Raw genomic sequence first — 20,735 nt, 5'->3', positions numbered from 1 at the left:
AAGAATTTGAAACCAATTCTAATTCAGTGACCACTAATGTCTAGTTCAGATGATAGGAAATGACTATTAGATGGCAGCAGTGTAATATAAAAAAGTTGACCTCTTTACCACTGTCTAGTGACTGCATGGAGTTCTGCAGGCCACATCTGGTAGCTCCCTATCAGGACAGAATTTGTTAGCTGAATCTCACAGCTTTCTAAAAACAGAAGTCCAGATCATGTTCATTCCTTGAGGTTATGTCCAAAAATCATGAAATTCAAAGGTGGAATTTAATTAGGGCCAAGTAGCAGCTTGGAAAAGATTAGTATAAGGATAAATAAATAAATAAAAGTAATTTTATTTATTTGCAAAATCTGTAGGTGACCGTTTTCCTACAGGTGTTTGTAATATGAATATAACAAACATACAAAATAACTGTAGAAGAAGAACTGTGTTAGGTGCTAACACAGGAGAAATTCAGGAGTGTGGTAAACACCTTTTCCAACTAATAACATTTACTTAGAACAGTGGTTCTCAACCTTTTTAATGCCGTGACCCCCAACCAGTCGTAAGTCGAGGACTAAACCGGTCGTAAGTCGAGGACTAAACCGGTCGTAAGTCGAGGACTAAACCGGTCGTAAGTCGAGGACTACCCAGCCGGTCGTAAGCGAGGACTAAACCGGTCGTAAGTCGAGGACTACCCAACCAGTCGTAAGTCGAGGACTTTCCCTGCCCGGGAGCACTGCACATGCGTGGTTCCGCCCCTGCGCCGGCCGAGGCATAGCTGGCAAGCAGCAGAGATGGAGCAGGCCGACCACCAGCTCAAGGGAGGTAAGGCACCCGCCGGAAAAGGGGAAAAAAATGGCGGACAGCCTTGCTTGGCGACCCCCGTGAAATGGTCGATTGACCCCAAATGGGGTCGCGACCCATAGGTTGAAAACCGCTGACTTAGAAGCATAAGTTTCTGTGAGCTGCAGCTCACTGCATCCATTGGTGAATGAAATAGTTCAGTGAATTTTATTGTTAATATTTATATATCCCTTTCTATAAAAAATAATGTTCAATGTGACTAACAAATAAAACACTGATATATAATTTGTTGGCTGAACCAGACTAATGTAGATGTTTTTGTTTCTTATGTAGAGAAAGCACTCCATCATTGGGGAGATCCTGATGAGAAGTCAAAGGTATCCACAAGAGATGCTGAAAAATAGTCAAGATGGCAGCGGAGACGTGTAATCAACACCTTTTTTTATATGTGGATCTTCAATTGCACTGTCCAGGTTGCCATCTTGACTTTTTTTCACCATCTCCTGCAGATACCCCTGATCTTTTCCATAGACACAGATCAACTAAAGTTTCAAGGAAGAGGCACTTGACCAAAGGACTGTTGCAGACCTCAGGTTCATATTGGAAAAAGAAAAAAAAAATATTTTCCTGAGTATGTGGGTTTAATACTCAGTATTAATTTGAGTAACCTTTAATATCCAGACTTGGTACTGGGCTGGAATCTGAAAGCTATGGAATATTATGAAAGCTCATCGAATATCATCAAGTTGGCAAACTGCCATTCCTCTTATAGTCTCTTTTTTTCTTTTCAGAACTGCATTTTCACAGGAATAAACTACAAGTAATCCTCAAGTTACAACCAGAATTGGAGTATGGAACTTCCACCACAGTTGTTAAGTGACTTCTACCCAATTTATGATCTTTTTTGTTGTAGTTTTTAAGCAAATCATATAACTGATTTTGCTTGTTGGAACCCCGAGATGGTTTCAAATGGCGAACATGCAACCTGGGATAGTGCAAGCAGTATAAATATAGGCCAAATGCCTGTATCCAAGTACCTGAATCACAATCACATGATCACACGGAGGTTATAATAGTTGTATGTGTGGGGAATGATTGCAAGTCACTTTTTTTAGCACTGTCATAACTTTGAATGGTTGCTAAATAAATGGTTGTAAATTGAGGATTATCTGTATGGATTCCTGGGGTGGAAGTATGGTGCAGGGCCAGATTAAAAGGAAGTGAGGATTCCATTCTTTCTTTCTCTTTCTGTATATTCTCCTTTTCTCTCTCTCTGTCTTCCCATACCTTTCTTGTTAGTGGCTTTTGAAATTAGTTATGTATGGCATTTTATTGTTCTATTAGCATTCAATGTATACATCTGTTCCTATGATGACCATATCAGAACAAAATTCAAAATGCACACCAGAAAAACAGTACTGTAATATATATGTTCTGGGTTATTGTCTCCTATTTTATACTGCCTTGGAAGATGCTTCTTTTACATGGATTAAGATTATTCATTTCTTTTGGAAGGAACGATTTAAAATGTATTTTTGCAAAGCTAGAGATGGAATTGAGATGGTGAAAAAATTGAAATGCCATTGGTAAAGCCATTGTAAATAACCTCGGCTTCCAATAAAATAAGATCATGATAAGAAATCAGTAAATCTGTTTGGTTTGATAGATTCTACAAAAAAGGAAATAGAAGTATTGAATGGTCCTAAACATACCCCAATGATTTTGCCAAACAGAACTGCAAAGGCAGGAGTAATACCTCCTGCAATAGCAGCAGCAACGACCCCAATTCCTATGTAGCAGAATTCAGGCTTATTCAGAGCCAGGATCCTGGAATAAGGAACATCTGGGAGAGTCTCTTTCTGTAAGAGAGAAAATTCCCCTTATCATCAACAAAATTACAAACAGGCAATGCAATTGATGGGTGAAATGTCACTGAGAATTACTCAACTGTACAGTAATGAAAAGAAAGTGGCTTCTGTGTTCAATCCCACTCATTTCTATGATCTCAGACAATGAATACAAGTGTGAAAACAAAAGAAAAAGAACAAAAAGCCAATTTATCTCAAAATCTGTCCACAAAGGTCACTAAAAAGTGAGAGAAATCCCTCATGAATGGCAACATTTCTGCATGAATTATTCTGTTGAATTAGTCTGTGTGCTTTTCTTGCTGCCTGTACATTAACTTTGGATTCTCATTATTTTAGTGTTGTGTGTTTCAGATGAAATTTTGATGTGGCATATTTGAAATACAATATATTTCAAAAGTTCAGAAGTGTAACAAATTTTCTAACTGGTATTCTCAAGTTGTTCATATTATTTGACATATACATTATCATAATGACCAAATACAGGTCAGGGATGAATGAAACTGAATACCAATATTTCCTAACAATTGGGTTATCTTTACCTATGAATTTATCTGAAAATGAAATCAAATACATGGATAAATATAAGGCATTTATGGAAAGAACAAAGCTTCTCTTATAATTCTGGTTTGTTACTAGAACCAAAAGATGGAGATGCCAATTTTCACATAGCACTAAACCACTTACGGAGGAGTCATATTTTTAACACAGAAGATATTTTAGAAATAATCTTAATACTAACCACATGGACCTTCTTTGCTTTCTTCTTCTGTTTTTTTCTCCTTTTCCTTTCAGAAAATCTTTTAGTAGATGCTCTACTGAGAGAAGGTCTGTTGGATATTCTTCGTAAACTTCCATACTTAACCACTTCTGTGCCACCATTAGAACCCCCCAAATCATTTAGATCTGCTGTTTCATATAAATCTTCTTTCTCAGAAATTTCACTATTTTCATCCTCAGTCTCAAATTCTGTCTCTTCATTTGAAGTTTCACTCTCTTTTTCTTCTCCCTGGTAATTCTAAACATTTATAAATTGAAAACAAAAATAGGGAAAAAAATAAATTACCAATGGGGTTAATTTTTCTAATTACAACTTATGAGAATTAAATCTACAGGTAGTCCTCAACTTATAACCATTCCTTTAGTGATTGTTTGAAGTTCAATTGCAATGAAAAAGTGACTTAGGACTGGTCCTCTTACTTACGACTATTGCAGCATTTCCATGGCCATGAGATTGTGATTTGGGCACTTAGCAACTGACATGTATGGCTGCAGCATCCCAGGGTTACATGTTTGCCAGTTGGCTTCCAACAAGCAAAGTCAATGGAGCAAGTTGGATTCACTTAACAGTTTTGTGATTTGCTTAATGACTGTAGTAAAAAAAAAATCATGGTTGGCTGAGGAATTCTGGGAGTTAAAGTCCTTCTACCTTAAAGCAGTCAAAATTGAGAAATACTGGGCTACAGTAACAGAATCTTGAAAACCTGACTGCATTTACCTATGTTTGAAGCATTACTATGATCATTTTCTCACAAATCTGGGAACTATACAGAATCCAATGGCATTCTTGGGGAAAAGAGATTACTCTGGAAGTGAATGTTTTGCTTTGTAAGTACCATGTCCAAGAAACAAAAGCTGTTAAACGTTCAGATTTTAAATTAAAAAAAACACACACACAAAAATTCCACAAAGTGCTCATGTAGTTTAAGGATTATATTTCTTTGACCTGTGGAGAGAGCCAATAACCTCTCATTAACTTTACTTGACTATTATTCAGTATTATAGAATGTGTTCTTGTACTCTATTTGGAATAGCTACAGGTTTTGTTTATGTTTAGCCAAAGTACAGCTTTCAACATGTAAATCTGGACAAATAGTAGCTTCTCTTGGCTATGATGAAAACAAGATAGTTTCAGATCATCATTTATTAAGGTGGAATATTTCCCCCCTTGTAGATAATGCTATATTGCAATTTACCCAAAATGGAAGATTCCAAACCTTTCACAGTTAGGATATGGGAAAGGGCAGAAAGTGCACACTTGGGAATTATCCCCATAAAGCATATAGTGTCACATTTGAACCAAGCCTCTGAATCTCATTACCTGCTGCATTACAAGAGCATAGTAAACTCCTTTATGTGCCATGAGTTCACTATGTGTCCCCTGTTCGACAAGAACACCCTTCTCAAAGCCAGCAATAACATCAGCTGTCCTGATTGTAGAGAGTCTGTGAGCAATTACAATGGTGGTGCGCCCAGCCCTGGCCTTCAAAGAAGGATAAAAGAAAAAGAAATAAATAAAGAGGAAAAAAAACCTTATCTAAAACACGAATTTCTTCACAATTCCATCCTATATTTCTTCATGTATAATTTAGAGATCAGATCTCTTAAAATTTAGCTCATGTCATAAATGATGTAGATTTCTCAAATATGTTGCTCTTAACCCACTTATTTGGTTTAATAAGACATTCTAGTGCTTATTTATATCTCATATTTTCTGAAAATATGTTTGCAATCCATAGTTGTTTAGATAAGGCTGAACATATCATGAAGATTTAAAAGTTTACGTATAGCTAAATTTATCTGGTTAACATTATGCCACAAGTTTCATTATTGATAGAGTGCTTTAAATCATGGCTAATGCTTCACACCAATTGAAGTATAATATGGGACAACTATAAAAGATCCATACAACTGAAGATGGCTGCTTTGAAGACCTCTAGTTTAGAATTTCAGTTCAGAACTGAAGAAGCTTCTTGGATAAAAAGTGAAAAATCTTTAAGGAAAAACCAAGCAAGTCCAGTTGCCTTTTGAAAAAAGCCCCTTTGGGACAACCATGATTTGGATGACTGAGAATCTCCAGAGACATTTAGCTATGCACTCTAGCTTAAAGTATTTTGGAAAAAGAAAGTCTCTTGTCTCTCCAGGACCTTTGTCTAGTATAAATCATATTGTTTCTGACCACAGCACTGGGACAAAATATAACAGACATACACTTTCTGTTTTGTGGAAATGATTGCAACTTTCTGTTGGGGAGAGTATTGTGGTTTCATTGTATTCTCATAATAAGCATGTATTGTATACTTATTAATTATAAATTATATAAATAAAACCACTATTTCTTTACTGAAAACCACCTAGCAACATTTGAAATGCCTAAGTAGCTATCAAATAAATAAAGGAGCCACTTTCCAAATTTTCAGAGTATCCTTTCAAATTCGCTGAGTTTATCATCTTAGATTTTTGGTCTTATGTCTAGATTGGCTTTTGATCTGTACACATTCTAAGAATGATGAAAATATTCATTATCATTTATTTTTATATTTTATATCCTTTTATAGTTTGGCTGACTAAAATAATGGAAATATTGTCTATATCATTCAGATTTCACTTTCATTTGGGAATAATGGGAGACACCATCATCTGGAGCTGTTTAAACAAAGCTCCTGTTTTGGTAGATTTGGTAGATTAATTATGGGATAATTGTGGGTGGTGTAGCTTCAGTTAAGAATGCTAACTTTCTCTTTGCAATGAGTCCTTTTATAAAATGGAAACAATCTCCCGATTCATAAAAAAAGCAAGAACTGGAATGCTAAAGGAAACTTTCTGACTCTTTTCTCTGGAAAGTACATTGGTATTAATAGAATAACCACAGGATAAATGGTTAATGAATCATCTTGTCAAAACTGACTAATACTGAAACTTATACTACAGAAAAACAAGACACACACATACAAGCACTAATAAAAAACACACACCCATCTGCACTGTTCTGGAACCTCCTAAAGTAGGCTTGGCTGTCGAAAGCGTAAAGTGTTCTTGGCATGGTTCTCGGTGGGAAGCTCTCCCATTACTGAGAATGGAAGTCTTCAAGACGTTCACTTGGGTTGGCGTTTGCAGCTTATCGATACATATCGTCTCTCCTATGGCCCATCCGAGTTCCATCTTAATGGCTACTGGGGTACCTGGTGGGCCTTTGATTCTTTCATTGGAACCAATAGTTTCATGAGCGTCTTGTCCCACCATAAGTAGAATTTCGGTTTCAGGATCTAGGGGAGGGATTAGATCGGCTACGTGAGCTAGGTGAGGAAAGTTTATTGCCTCCTCTGGTGTTGAGATTTCGCTGCGATTGTCTGTAAGTTCTCCCATTCCAACACTGGTGGCAACAGGAACGGTGAATTCCCGTCTATCGATTCTATGTGTAGTCCAGAGATTTTCCTCCCCACGTGCTCATTGGTACTGTGAGCGTTTGTACTGCGAACTCTGTTAGTTCAGTCGGGAGGTCAAAGAGGTTGAAAAATGCTGACTTAGCTATTGTGGTACAGCTGTGTACATCTAATATGACGTACATCTTTACAGCCTCTTCTGGTCTCCCGTCGGGATACACTTTAGCTAAAAAGATGGGGGAACATGAACGAGGGTGCGGTAAGTCACCACATATTGCTGTGCAGTATACTCCCATCGGTACTGGGTGCTCTTTGGAAGCATGTTGAGGCTCCGTCATTGTGGGAGGAGTTGAGGTTGCTTATTTTGGCTTCTCAGAGGGCTTCTTAGAGTCTGAATGTAAGGCCGCCGGATGCTTGTCACTGTTCCACAGGTGGCATTTCACCCTAACTGCACAATCTTTGGCCATGTGATCCATAGAGTCACAATACTTGTAGCATATCCTAAACTCCTTGAGCAGGGCCTTTTGATCATCCAGGGACTTTCTTCCAAATTCTCTGCAATTGTTTAGAGAGTGTGAAGATTTATGAATTGGACAAGTCAGGCCTTTTTCGGACAGGTGAGGTTTGAAATGAATACTCCTTGGCAGTTGCGCATCTGAAGTCTTCTTTGGCTGGGTCGTGACCTCTGTCTTGTATACTGAAATAGGCGCTTTGTCCTCTGTGGCTTGGAAAGGACCCTTGTTAGTGCCTAAGTTGTGATTGGTCCGTTTTGGCATCGTAAAATGTTTGTCATCGACATCAAGGTAATAAGGGTCATTGTACAGTTCTGATTGATCGAAACAAAATCTGTAAGAATGGCAAAAGGTGGAGGTTTGCTGGGGTCCTGCTTCCTGTAAGACCAGGATTCTTTGCGCCATTGATCTTTCAACTGCCATGGTAATTTTTGGATGATAATCTTCTGCGTGTCAAACTGGTCAAGGCAGGCAAGTCCCGGCATGGTGCGACTTTGTTGTGCTGCCGAGAGTTGCTCTAGTAAGTTGGAGAATCTCCAACTAGGATCGTTCATATTGATGACAGGGAAATCGTAGAGATCCTTGAGAAATGTGGACTGTATCAAAGTAGGTGCCCCATAGTGCTTGTCGAGCATTTTCCAGGCTAATTGAAGGATGATGGGTGGGTCACTCAAACATGCTACGAAGATGGCATCCACTACCTTTAAGGATTCTGGTCCCAGCCATGCCGACATAAACCCGATCTCTTCCCCTGGGTGTAGCTTCTCATCACGGATGGCTTGCTTGAAAAATTGCTTCCACAATAAATAGTCCTTCCCTGGTTTGTCGAAGAATTTTTGCACGCCTCTGGAAGCCATGTCCAACCTTCTTCCACCAAATGTTGGAGGATACATTGGTCCAGCGTATGGGCTGTAGCCAGGTGGAGGTGGTGCGTCGCTTCCGAGAGCGGGAGCATGTGCCATGTCTGGCTGGTGACTTTCTTCAGCATGTTGTCTGCTGAGGGTATCTTGCCATGGCACATAGGAGGGACTTTGTGGGTTTGGTCTGAATTCCTCTGCCCTTACATTGAGCTGAGGGGACCTGACTTCTTGTGTGCTTACTTGTTGGAGGGTTTCTCATCGTTCAGATGGTGCGTTGCCGGCTCCCTGGTAGGCTGGCACAGCTGGTGGTCGAGATTCTCCTCTGTGGTCAGGTCTGGGGGCGGATCTTCAGGATGCCACTTCCTGTTGCCTCAATATTGACTCCTTTCTGGCGAGCTCATCTCAGAGCAGTTGCACTTCCTGCTGTGTAAGCGTTGCCGCTGCAGGTGGACCCATCTGGTTACCATCTGTGTTTTGGTTCGTTGGGGTCAATAGTGTGGCAAGTGCTTTGGGAGTATGCGCATAGCTGCAGAGATTGTTTGTCCACAATGACTCAGCTTTGGCCATAGTGGACAAACAATCTCTGCAGCTACGCGCGTTCTCCCAAAGCACTACACATTGGGACAGGCCGCGTCTGCCAGAACGAAAACAAGACTGGGAGTCATGGAGTGCACTCTTAAGATGTCTCCAAAGCATACACGTGCAATGCATGTATGTCTCCAGCTCACTCGCCACCGTACAAAAGAAAGAATTGTACGCTTCCTCTGATGTGTCAACGAAGGTGAATGCAGCCTTAAGATACATCACAGTCTACAGCGGGGAGAGCCACACTTACGTCGTTTTGATTGCAACCATAAGATACATCAGAGTCTACAGTGGGGAGAGCTGCATTGTCAGTGTCATCTTTGGAAAAGCGAGACTAACAATACAACAAGGCCACAACGTACCAAGGTTAGAACTCTGTGGTACCATATTGACTGCAAAACTCACCAAGCTGAAGGCTAAATTGATTATGGAGCAATTACTGATTTTTCCGATAAAAATGAACAAATATGTAACATCCAGATGAAACTACTGAAACGTTAATTCTGCCAGTATTCCTGAATAAATATTTGTTTTATAATCATCTTTGTTGAGTTATCTGTCTGGCCTTGAATTACAAAGCATCTTGATTAAGGTTCCAGAACATGCACTATCCATTAATGATACTTTTAGTCATTCAGTTTTGAGCCAGATGCTTGTGAAATGGTTGGAAGCTCTTAAATTAAATGATAAGCTTTAGATAAATGTTATTGCTTTTGATTTTATGAGGTTAAAAATTTCATTAGTAGCTTTAAGTTGTGAGTAGTGTAAGATGGCCTTTAAAAAAAACCAAACCATCTAATATAGGCAGGGTATAGGTTTTATTTATACATAATCTTTAAACCCATAATCTTTAAATCCAAACAACATTGAGTCTGGTAAAAAGTTGTAATAAGTCCTGTGCCTATCTTTCTCCATTCTGAAACACTGAAATATTGATATCTTTTAGCATTGTTACTGTTAGGTGATTTTTATTTTATTGTTACAATAATTATAGCATTTCAGAGTACATGAGTGTGTTTATCATAGAAGCAAATTGACAAAATAGTTTGTTTAAAAAACCCTAACCCTATCCCACTTCGGACTTCTGTTATATAAATCCTCTTCAATTTTTCCCCTCTTTCAAACTTTGCTGGACCCTCAAGCTTGACTTTCTCTTAGAATGCAGAAGATCTTCATATACTGCCCTTACATATGTTCTTCAACATACTTTTAACTTTAATTGATTGCTTGTACACCAACACAATTGATTATATTTTTTATCTATGTCCTACAGAGAATAGCATGTTTCTGTTTTGTTTTCCTTGTTTTCTTTGTACTTCACTGATTCATTTCATTTATTATTTCAATTCAATTATCACACTCTCTCATCATGAAATACATATTTTACTAAATAATACATATTTGAGTAAAATTTTCTTTTTTGAAAATAATTTGATTACCTGTGAATGCATTTACTTGCATTTATTTACCAACAGGCCTTTAATTTCTTAACGTCATTCTTTAAGCTCTACACCAGAGGTCTTCAAACTTGGCCCTTTTATGACTTGTGGACTTCAACTCCCAGAATTCCTCAGCAAGGCAGCGTGCCTGGCTGAGGAATTCTGGGAGTTGAAGTCCACAAGTCATAAAAGGGCCAAGTTTGAAGACCCCTGCTCTATACAGTCATATTTAACCAGCTGTGTTTACCTTATCAAGTGCTGCTTGCACTATAGATTCACTCTGATTATCTAGAGCAGAGGTGGCTTCATCCAGTAGCAAGATTTTAGGGTTTCTAGCCAGGGCACGAGCAATAGCAATACGTTGTTTCTGACCACCACTGAGTTGGGCTCCTCTTTCTCCAACCATCGTATTAAATTTCTGGGATATTCAAAATACAGAAATGAAAACTTTTTATGCTCATATGTGTTTCTAAGTGACAACAGATTATTAGTATTCAAGCAAGCATATTGAATATATTAGCCAAACACACAATATGTACCTGCAGGTGCACATGGACACATACACAGTTTTAAAGCAAACAGACCACTTTCTAACTGCAGATACTCTTTCTCATTGAATATAGAGATGGCTTTGTTGCCCTCTTGACATTTTGATCAGATGAACTGTGCCAATAGTTTCAAAATCTCAGGGACAGTTTAATTAAACAATGACATGAAAGATTCTTAAAGAAAAAAGGAAGTCCCATGTTGGCATGCTCTGAGTAACATCCATTCACTTATATGAATGCTGTATAAATACAACACTTCATTGCTCTACCTCTGAGCTACTGCATTGACTCTTAATGTTTCCAGTGTGATTAAAAATTGCCATTGCTCAAAAGAGAGTGTCTCTACTCAAAGTAAGTAAATGAGTATATACTAATGCACAAACCCTCCTTATAATTAACCATAATTAAACTAAGTCAGTTATTAAATATAATTAACTATTGACTGTAAGAACTGCACAATTGAGACAGTTAGTTCAATCTCCATTACAACAACAAAGTATCATACTATGATGATTGAATATTCAGAAGACATAGCAGCTAATAATCTCATTCAAGAAAAGTTTTGGAAACACCCATGTAACTTGGATGCATATGCCTTTAATTTAAGAGTCTACCAGTGAAAAGTATATGATCCAATGTTATTTTAGCAAGAAAAACAAAGAAAATTATATAATAACTCTAAAAAATTGACCTAATTCCAAAATGTCAAGGCTTAGCAGAGAAGATGATCTTAAGGAAAGATAAGGTGGGATGAGATTCCTTTTTCTGGGACCTCTGTATAGTTACCAAGCTCACTGCTACTACAAAGGCATTTTATATTTCTTCATGTGGCTTAAAATTACACTTTGCACTTCCTGAGGTTTCCATATTATTTTCAAGGGCAAAATACTTAATACAATAGATCAGGGGTTCCCAACCAGGGATGCTCGCACCCCCTGGGGGTACGAGACAATATTCCAGGGGGTATGAAAACTTGGGTTTTCAAAATTATAGTGTATATGCATAATTTGTTGCCGTTATTTCGAACTTTTGCAAGGGGTGAGAGAATATATCAGAAGCGTTCTCAGAGTGCAGGGTATAGAAAAGGTTGGGAACCACTGCAATAGATGATCTCTGGGAGATTTTCAGAAAAATGAATAAAGATTTCTGAGTTTTAATTGGCTAAACAGTATAGAAAAAAAATAGATTGCCCACACTATCCGCTCTAATTTTCACAGTTGGATGAAAAAAATTGGTGTCACCAGGATTTGTATGCAAGACTCATGAATGTCATTCTGCTGTAGAACTCAAAACAAAACTCAGAATTATTTAAACTGATGTCTTCTGCACTTGGGATGATAGGGCCTTACTACAGAACAAAGTAGACCTCAGAAACAGAAACTTTCTAATACCTGACAAGCATGATATTAAATGTTATTCATAATCTTGATGATAAGACATATTGAAACACTCAGAGGGATATACAACATACGCAAATATATATTTGCTATAACTTCAAATGAATGTAGTATGGTGTTCTAAAGATTAACAGCTCAAATTCTTTATAGATTTTTCCTCAAGCATGTGGAAGCATTTCATATGTGAAGATTAATAATGTATTGCTATGAATTACTGCCTTGTCATGGCGAAGGGGCTTGTGTAACTCAATGAAGCTATGAGCTATGCCGTGCAGGGCCACCCAAGACGGACAGGTCATAGCAGAGAGTTCTGACAAAATGTGATCCACTGGAGAAGGAAATGGCAACCCACTCCAGTATCTTTGCCATGAAAACCCCATGGACAGTACCAAAAGGAAAAAAGATATGATGCTGGAAGATGAGCCCCTCAGGTCGGAAGGTGTCCAATATGCTACTGGGGAAGAGCAGAGGGCTAGTACTAGTAGCGCCAGAAAGAATGAAGCAACTGGGCCAAAGCCAACAAGACGCTCAGCTGTGGATGCATCTGGTGGTGAAAGGAAAGTCCGATGCTGTAAAGATCTTTTCTCCATAGGAACCTGGAATGTAAGATCCATGAATCAAGGCAAACTGGACGTGATCAAACAAGAAATGACAAGACTGAACATCGACATCTTAGGAATCAGCAAACTAAAATGGACAGGAATGGGTGAATTTAATTCAGAGGACCATCAGGTATACTATTGCAGGCAAGAATCCCTCAGAAGAAATGTAATAGCCTTCATAGTCAATAAAAGAGTAGGAAAAGCAATACTGGGATACAATCCCCAAAATGACAGAATGATCTCAGTGCGAATCCAAGGCAAACCATTCAATATCACAGTAGTCCAAATCTATGCCCCAACCACTGGTGCTGAAGAGGATGAAATTGACCAGTTTTATGAAGCTCTACAGCACCTTATAGAATCAACACCAAAGTGTGGCAAGTTCTTAAAGAGATGGGAGGACCAGACCATCTTATTTGTCTGTTGAGAAACTTATATGCAGGTCAAGAAGCAACAGTGAGAACTGGACACGGAACCACTGATTGGTTCAAAATTGGGAAAGGAGTCCGGCAAGGCTGTATTCTGTCGCCCTGCCTATTTAACTTATATGCAGAGCACATCATGAGAAAGGCAGGGCTATATGAATCAAAAGTTGGAATTAAGATTGCCAGGAGAAATATCAACAACCTAAGATATGCAGATGATATCACTCTAATGGCAGAAAGTGAAGAGGAACTAAAGAGCCTCTTGATGCGGGTAAAGAAGGAGAGTGCAAAAGTTGGCTTGAAACTCAACATTAAGAAAACCAAGATCATGGCATCTGGCTCTCTCAATTCCTGGCTAATAGATGGAGAAGAAATGGAGGTAGTGACAGATTTTATCTTCCTGGGCTCCAAGATCACCACAGATGGGGACTACAGCCAAGAAATTAAAAGACATTTGTTCCTGCGGAGGAAAGCTATGGCAAATCTAGACAGCATACTAAAAAACAGAGACATCATCCTGCCAACAAAAGTACGTATAGTCAAGGCCATGGTTTTCCCAGTTGCAATGTATGGCTGTGAAAGTTGGACCATAAGAAAGACTGAGTGCCAAAAAATTGAGGCCTTTGAACTATGGTGCTGGAGAAGACTCCTGCGAGTCCCCTGGACTGCAAGGCGACCAAACCAATCAATCCTAGAGGAATTCTACCTGACTGCTCTTTAGAAGGCCAGATCCTGAAGTTGAAACTCAAGTACTTTGGCCACCTAATGAGAAGGAAGGACTCACTGGAGAAGAGCCTAATGCTGGGAAAGATTGAGGGCAATAGAAGAAGGAGACGACAGAGAATGAGGTGGCTGGATGGAATCACCGAAGCAGTAGGCATGAGCTTAAATGGACTCCAGAAGATGGTAGAGGACAGGAAGGCCTGGAGGAACATTGTCCATGGGGTCGCGATGGGTCGGACATGACTTTGCAACTAACAACAACAATGAAAATTCATTTAAGTTAGTTTGATAATATTATAGAGCATGGAAAGAATACATGCATTGTGGGTGTAGGTGGAAAGCGTGCTTTATTGTTTACTGATAGAAATAAATTCCACTTTTTTGTCTAACTAGCAATAGAAAAAGATCAAAAGAGCAACTCTGTGTGTGGGTGTGTGCATGTGCGTGCCCATGTGAAAGCAGGCTAAATAGCAATTGAGACCACAACTGAAGCCCTCTCTCTTTTGTATGTTTTCTCATGTGGATATAATGGGTGGGGCTTTGATCCCAACATTCTGCATTTTTTAGCTTCTTGCAAAGATCTTTGCCAGGTTTTTTTTTTTTAAATCATTGTAGACATTCCTACAAAGACCAACACTGACAATTATTAGTTTAACAAAGTCTGGTTACAGATGTTAGATATAAAGAATCAGCTAAACAACAAGGTGTCAAGTGTTAAGGTTAGTTGGATGACACTGGCTTCAATAAATTGCTCTATGATAAAGTATATTGTGCTTAAAGAAAAAAAATGTGTGATAGACCTGAAAAGCACATAAATGGGTGAGGACAAACAGATTATCCAATCCTTATTAGAGGATCATCCTTACAAGAATGTGAAAAGTGTGCTACATACATCAGGAAGTTTCGTTATGAAGTCATAAGCGTTTGCTTCTTTGGCTGCTTCTTCAATTTCAGAATCAGTAATATCCTCTCTGCCATAACGAATATTGCCTGCAATTGTGGTAGCAAACAAAACTGGTTCTTGGCTTACAATGCCAATGTTTTCCCTCATCCATTTGATATTAAGCGTCTGAATATCATGCCCATCTATGGTGATCTGCAGGAAAGAAAATAGAAGTTTGTAAGAGCCACCAGTGTAGATGTTTGATTGCTAGATTCAGACAGCTTTTTTAGATACTGTACATTAGAGGTTTTGTTGTTGGGGTTGTCAGCCCTTTTATTGAAAAGTCAAGTCCAGAAGTCCCAATAATAAGATATCCTAGTTGTCCTTGCATTAAAATGAACCTACCTGTCCTTGTGGTGGATCATAAAATCTTTGCAAGAGTTGAATAGTAGTGCTTTTCCCACAACCACTGGAACCAACAAGAGCAATGGTCTGTCCAGGTTGTATTTTTAAATTCAAACCTCTAAGAATCTGGAATTATTCAAAATATAAAAATATACATTTAAAATGTTTTAGTCACCTCTCTGGCTTAATGCTGTACAGGTCATGCCTGCAATACATGAAAAATATTCTTGAAGATTATCTAACTATTTTTAGTCAGTGAAAACATTCTAAAATTATTTAAGATATCTACAAAAGATCCTTTATCTTCTATAATTACACATTTTTATTACTGCTAGAGTGTTTCTATTTTGTAATGAAGCTTGTAATTATATATTCTTAAGATCTTTCCCTGATCATACAGAAAACAGTTTTTCTTTTACAGGCCTAAAAAGAGGTATAAAAAAAATCTGTCTTACCTGAATATTTGGTCTAGAAGGGTAACTGAAAAAGATATTTTTAAATTCAATTTCTCCTCTGAGTTTATCCAGCTTGAATCCTTCAGTGGAACTGCTATCTATGGGACGAGGCTAGAAAAATAATTGGGAAAGAAATCTATAATTTTTATACATACAGATTTAATACAGGCAAGTTTTTCTCCAATGTTAAATAAGTATAAGATGTAAAGCATGGGAAATGATCCATTACTTTTCTTCTTACAGAATTGCATTTCTGAGAAATATAGCTGCCTTTTCAAATAAGAAATAGATGTCTGATAAATTTCAAAGCCAGGACTTGACTATATGAGAATCATTAGCAATTAAGGCTAATTAGATTCAAACATATTAGGAATGTCATTTGGGATTCCTGTTATATTCATATAATTGTCAGGTGCAAACAACCAGAATCATTTGTGAGTACGCCCAAGTAGATACTTTATTGCTGATCACCTTTATTACAAGAATCTTGCCAGATTGTCTCCCCTACCTTGGGAAATGGCAGATATAGATTTAAGGGCTTGATCTCAGACATTTCCTCCCCTTAACCAACTCTTTACTTCCCCTAGAGGGGTCGCCTTGCCTTCTACTGGTAATTCCACTACATCAAAAATCAACAAATTAAATGTTCTGAAACTTAACCAAGAGTTGAAACAAAGATAGGAAACAATTCTGTTCTTGCCTTCAGTTTATATACTTCCATTCATAATTACCAAATGGACAATTTATTGTTTTGAAGTTAGAATAGTAAATAAAGGAAATCAAATAGAATATTGCTGAATAAGAAAAAATATTTAAGTTCAGTTCATCTTCTTTTTCAGTGCTGAAATAGTTAACAGGTTATATTCTCATTTGATTCATGTGAATATGCTAAGAAAGGCAGTGAGGCTCTAGATTTTTGAAATCCTATCATTCTCATACCACTATTGCCATAGGCTCTTCTTTCCTAAGCAAGATACTCCCGCAAGATTTAGTTCAATGTTTTTCAAATTTAATATGTGGGCTTCAGCTCCCAGAATTCCCCAGTCTTAAAGTTGTCAAGTTTGAACACACTCAAACTTAGATTCATTTGCAATTAGATTCTAAATCCATAACAAGGAATTGACATTTTATGCAATTGCCTGGTTGGCCAAAGGTTTCCTCTGTTCCTTCAAGTGATATGCCATAGGGTTATTCCTCTTATTTAAGAAGATGCAGAGAAATACAAAAACGAAGTGTTCAAATATCCGTAAATATATTTATATATTATAGCCCATAGATACCTTTTTGATAATTTTAAAGACTTGGAAGGCTGCTCCTCGAGCATTGGCCACATTCTCCAAATTGGGGGAGGCCTGTCCGAGGGCAAATGCACCAATAAGCACAGAAAAGAAAACCTGTCAAGTAAAAGAAATAAAATAGTTTAATGCAAGTGCTCAGTTCTGTGGATCCAATTAATAAGTCAGCAGAGTAATTACAGTCAGTATGAGGGTGCAGGGTGGCCAGAGATCCAGTGCAGCAACTCTGGAGCTGCATGGTCTCCCTATCCAGAATATGGCTATAGTTTTCATAGGTTGATTTAAACATAGTTTTAAAATAGTAACAATTCATAATATGATCATTTCATATAATCAGGCAGCACTGATGTTTTATTTATATCTGTTTTGATGAAAGCTACCTTAATTCAAAGGTAATTTTCCCACCAAGAAGAATTTAAGATTAGTAATATGATTTTCAGCACAGATCATCTTGCTGGATATATGCTGCAAGTAAGCAATCATGTTTATATGCTCTGTAATGAAATTCCTTTAACTATTGGCATCTCCCTCATATAGAGATTGTTATTGCTAGTATTTAACTTGGAAAAGAAAAGCAACAGAATACTGTGGATAACAATTTGTGGGCCAGCTAGTGCAGAGTTAAATAGTAATATATATACTATACTATACTATACTATACTATACTGTACTGTACTGTACTGTACTGTACTGTACTGTACTGTACTGTACTGTACTATACTATACTATCTCTCTCTTTGTGTACATATCTGTAAAACCCCTCATTTTCATGTGCATCACATGCATGACACAAGTGAAAAAATGTGGGGCTTGGTTGCATAGTTGTGTCCACCACCTTCACTTTTCTGATCTCTTCAAATGCCTCTGACAGCACTTTCAGTGTCAAAGGGTGGGATCCTAGTATCCCAAATCCTTAATGAAATCTCTATGTAAATTTTCATTAACTGATTTACTATGATCAATAGATTAGAAATGAAATAATGGTCTTTTTAATTAGAAAGCAAAGTAAATGGTGTAGATACTAACAGCTATGCAAAGCTGTGAATGGTTTAAATCTCTCCACTGTCAGAGATCATTCATTTGGCAACCTAACATTCATTGGAATTAATTGGTACTTGAGTACAGGCTTATCTATGTATACATGTCTATACATAGATTTAATCAATATTTGACTTTTAATGCCAACAGGATGAATTCAGATATACATTCGGTCTGACTTCAAGATGCTCTTAGAAAATATTTTGCATCCCTGCCTCATGCATTTTAGTTACACCCAGAGTCCCAAAACAGGTGCCTATCTAACAATGACTTTATTAGAACTTTTCTTTTTTCTTAAGATGACAAATCCTGAAAAAACCTTTTGATTTATTAGATGATAGATTTATTAAATTTATCTAACAGATTTATTAGATATATAGTTATTTTAAACATTTGCATTCAATAGAAAATGTAAACTTACAATTAATACTCTTCCAATATCATAGTTATCCTTTTCGTCTACTGTGAGCTTGGTTCCATACCAGAAGGCAAGGGCATAGCATCCATAGATCAAAAACTGGGACACACCAATCGAAATGTTAGTGGTGATTGTCTTTTTTGTTCCAATAGACTGAGCCTCTTCTAGATTTTTATCATACCTGAAAACAGATCCAGCATGTTAGATTTAGCACAGTTTTATGATACATCTTTTCTATAAGCAAACATTTGTACCTTTTAATCATTCCTTTAAAAAGATTCAATTCCTGGAGCTGTTGAAATCTCACTGACATTTCCTTGGATCTGTCTTTTTACAAGACATTTCCCTGAGAAAAGGAGGGACATTTCATCCAGTGATGTTCCATTGAAGAAACTGATGTTACACATTGGTTGAAATTTAGTACAAATTACAGGAACAAGCCAGAACACATTATGAACTTTAATGTCACGTGAATAAATTGTATCTCCAAAATTTTCACGATTATTCAGCAACAGGAAAACTCACAAAACTTTATTTTTTGTGGTAATTTAAACACTAGGAAAGTGTTTTATGAACAAGAGAGGGCACAAATTTTTCATAATCCAAGTTACCATCCTGACTGTGGGAACTATTGGCCACATTAATTTAAGTAGGTGAAGTATATTTGTATACTACATTGGAGCATTGCTTTTGTTCCTGATCTTTTTTGCTTCCCTTTAGCTTTTGGAAAGAGAGAGGAGAAAAAAATCTAATCTATACAATTTTTCATGACATACATAATCTTATGTCCAAAGAATAGTTATTTACAGAGAGATCAAACAGCCTGATGGCTGGAAATCTAAGGTTTGGAAAAGGCTTAATGAGACTGTACCTGTTTTTGATCCTTTGATCCTGTTCTAGTTCATAAAGATCTGGGGAAGATTGCAGAAGCAGTACTTCCTAACACATATTAATATAAAATATTAACATAAAATGAACCCAGACAAACGGATTGGTATCTTGGCATAAGGCAGTGTCCTATAGACATGTAAATGTCATCTTACCTTGCTATAGCTTTCTTCTGTCCATTGAAAGCAACAACTGTCCTGATGGCTGACAAAATTTCTTCTGCCACAGACCCTGCCTTGGCATAAGCTAGTAGCTCCTTTGCAGTCAATGCTGATAGTATCTGGTTCAAGAAAAATAATTGAACTCAATTTCTATTCTATTCTATTCTATTCTATTCTATTCTATTCTATTCTATTCATAATTATAATCATATAATCATTTTAGATAGCCTTTCCTGTCTATTTCCATCCAGAAATGTTGGGAAATACTGCTGCCCTTCCTTAGGCTATTGGAAAGACATCTGAAGAGCATCAGACCGGTGAAACTCATTTTATCTAATCTAACAGAAAAACAGAAGAGCGTTTATATGTTCTGAATGTGAATATATCCTTGAATAAAAGTTCAATATACATATTATTTACACAAAGTGCATTTATTTTATTTTATTGATTTATTTAGAAATTTTATATTGCCGCTTACTTGCATTCTGACACCACAGCTCATTGGATATTGGATAGAGGGGGAATTGTGTTGGCAGAAACCATCTGACAATGAAACAAATTATTTTGAAGGATTGTAGGTTTTGCTTCACTAGAAATGTTTGAGTATATGATGGTATTGTTCATTTGAAAATTTGCAGTAGTGAATTTCCTGCATCAGGAAACAATTATGCAGCTGTGTTATGCTAATATGTATACCCCAGAAACTTACATATGACCATAAGGCACCAGAAACAGCAACAAGAGGAGTAACAGACAATATCACCAGCGTCAGTTTCCATCCATATGAAAATCCTATAATAACCCCTGTCAAAAATGTTGAAAAATCTTGGATTATTATACCAATCTTGTCTCCAATGCCCTTGTGAATTGTGTTAATATCCCTGCAATGTAAACAGAACAGAGGATGAATAGTTACTGTCAATTATCTTCATTCACATATTTAAAGAAATCAGCATACATAAAAATCAAATGTAGCGGCTTACATTTTTATGAAATATTTCAGATGATAGTTGAATACCCTTTGTCTATAATTAACAGTTCCAGAAACCTAGTTTTAGAAATTTGTGTTTTGGAATACAGGTATATGGCATAGCCAGCTGACGCCATCGCTGTCTATAGGGGGCGAAACCTTGGCCCCCTCAGAGAGGGTGCGCAACTTGGGAGTCCTCCTGGATCCGCGGCTGACATTGGATGACCAATTGTCGGCCGTGACCAGGGGGGCGTTTTATCAGGTTCGCCTGATTCACCAGTTGCGACCTTTTCTGGACCGGGACGCCTTGCGCA

At 37.5% G+C, this 20,735-nt stretch overlaps 1 protein-coding gene across 1 annotated transcript in view; it reads right to left on the bottom strand.

Moving 5' to 3' along the window:
* ABCB5 (ATP binding cassette subfamily B member 5) overlaps positions 1-20,735 on the bottom strand; it is a 41,297-nt gene that overhangs the window by 16,195 nt on the left and 4,367 nt on the right. Inside the window, exons 5-15 of the mRNA XM_029283112.1 lie at positions 20,161-20,332; positions 19,446-19,570; positions 18,406-18,583; positions 16,932-17,045; positions 15,652-15,762; positions 15,197-15,322; positions 14,801-15,004; positions 10,461-10,631; positions 4,756-4,917; positions 3,397-3,663; positions 2,502-2,648 (exon numbers count right to left, since the gene is read on the bottom strand). Of these exons, the coding sequence (XP_029138945.1) occupies positions 2,502-2,648; positions 3,397-3,663; positions 4,756-4,917; positions 10,461-10,631; positions 14,801-15,004; positions 15,197-15,322; positions 15,652-15,762; positions 16,932-17,045; positions 18,406-18,583; positions 19,446-19,570; positions 20,161-20,332 (1,777 nt within the window). The remainder of the gene's footprint in view (positions 1-2,501; positions 2,649-3,396; positions 3,664-4,755; positions 4,918-10,460; positions 10,632-14,800; positions 15,005-15,196; positions 15,323-15,651; positions 15,763-16,931; positions 17,046-18,405; positions 18,584-19,445; positions 19,571-20,160; positions 20,333-20,735) is intronic.

This window comes from Protobothrops mucrosquamatus, unplaced genomic scaffold (assembly GCF_001527695.2).
Source record: "Protobothrops mucrosquamatus isolate PMUCROS unplaced genomic scaffold, P.Mucros_1.0 scaffold21, whole genome shotgun sequence".
In the NCBI taxonomy this organism is placed as follows: Eukaryota; Metazoa; Chordata; class Lepidosauria; order Squamata; family Viperidae; genus Protobothrops; species Protobothrops mucrosquamatus.
The sequence above is the reverse complement of the archived record's forward strand: the minus strand, read 5'-3'. Positions and strand labels throughout refer to the sequence as shown.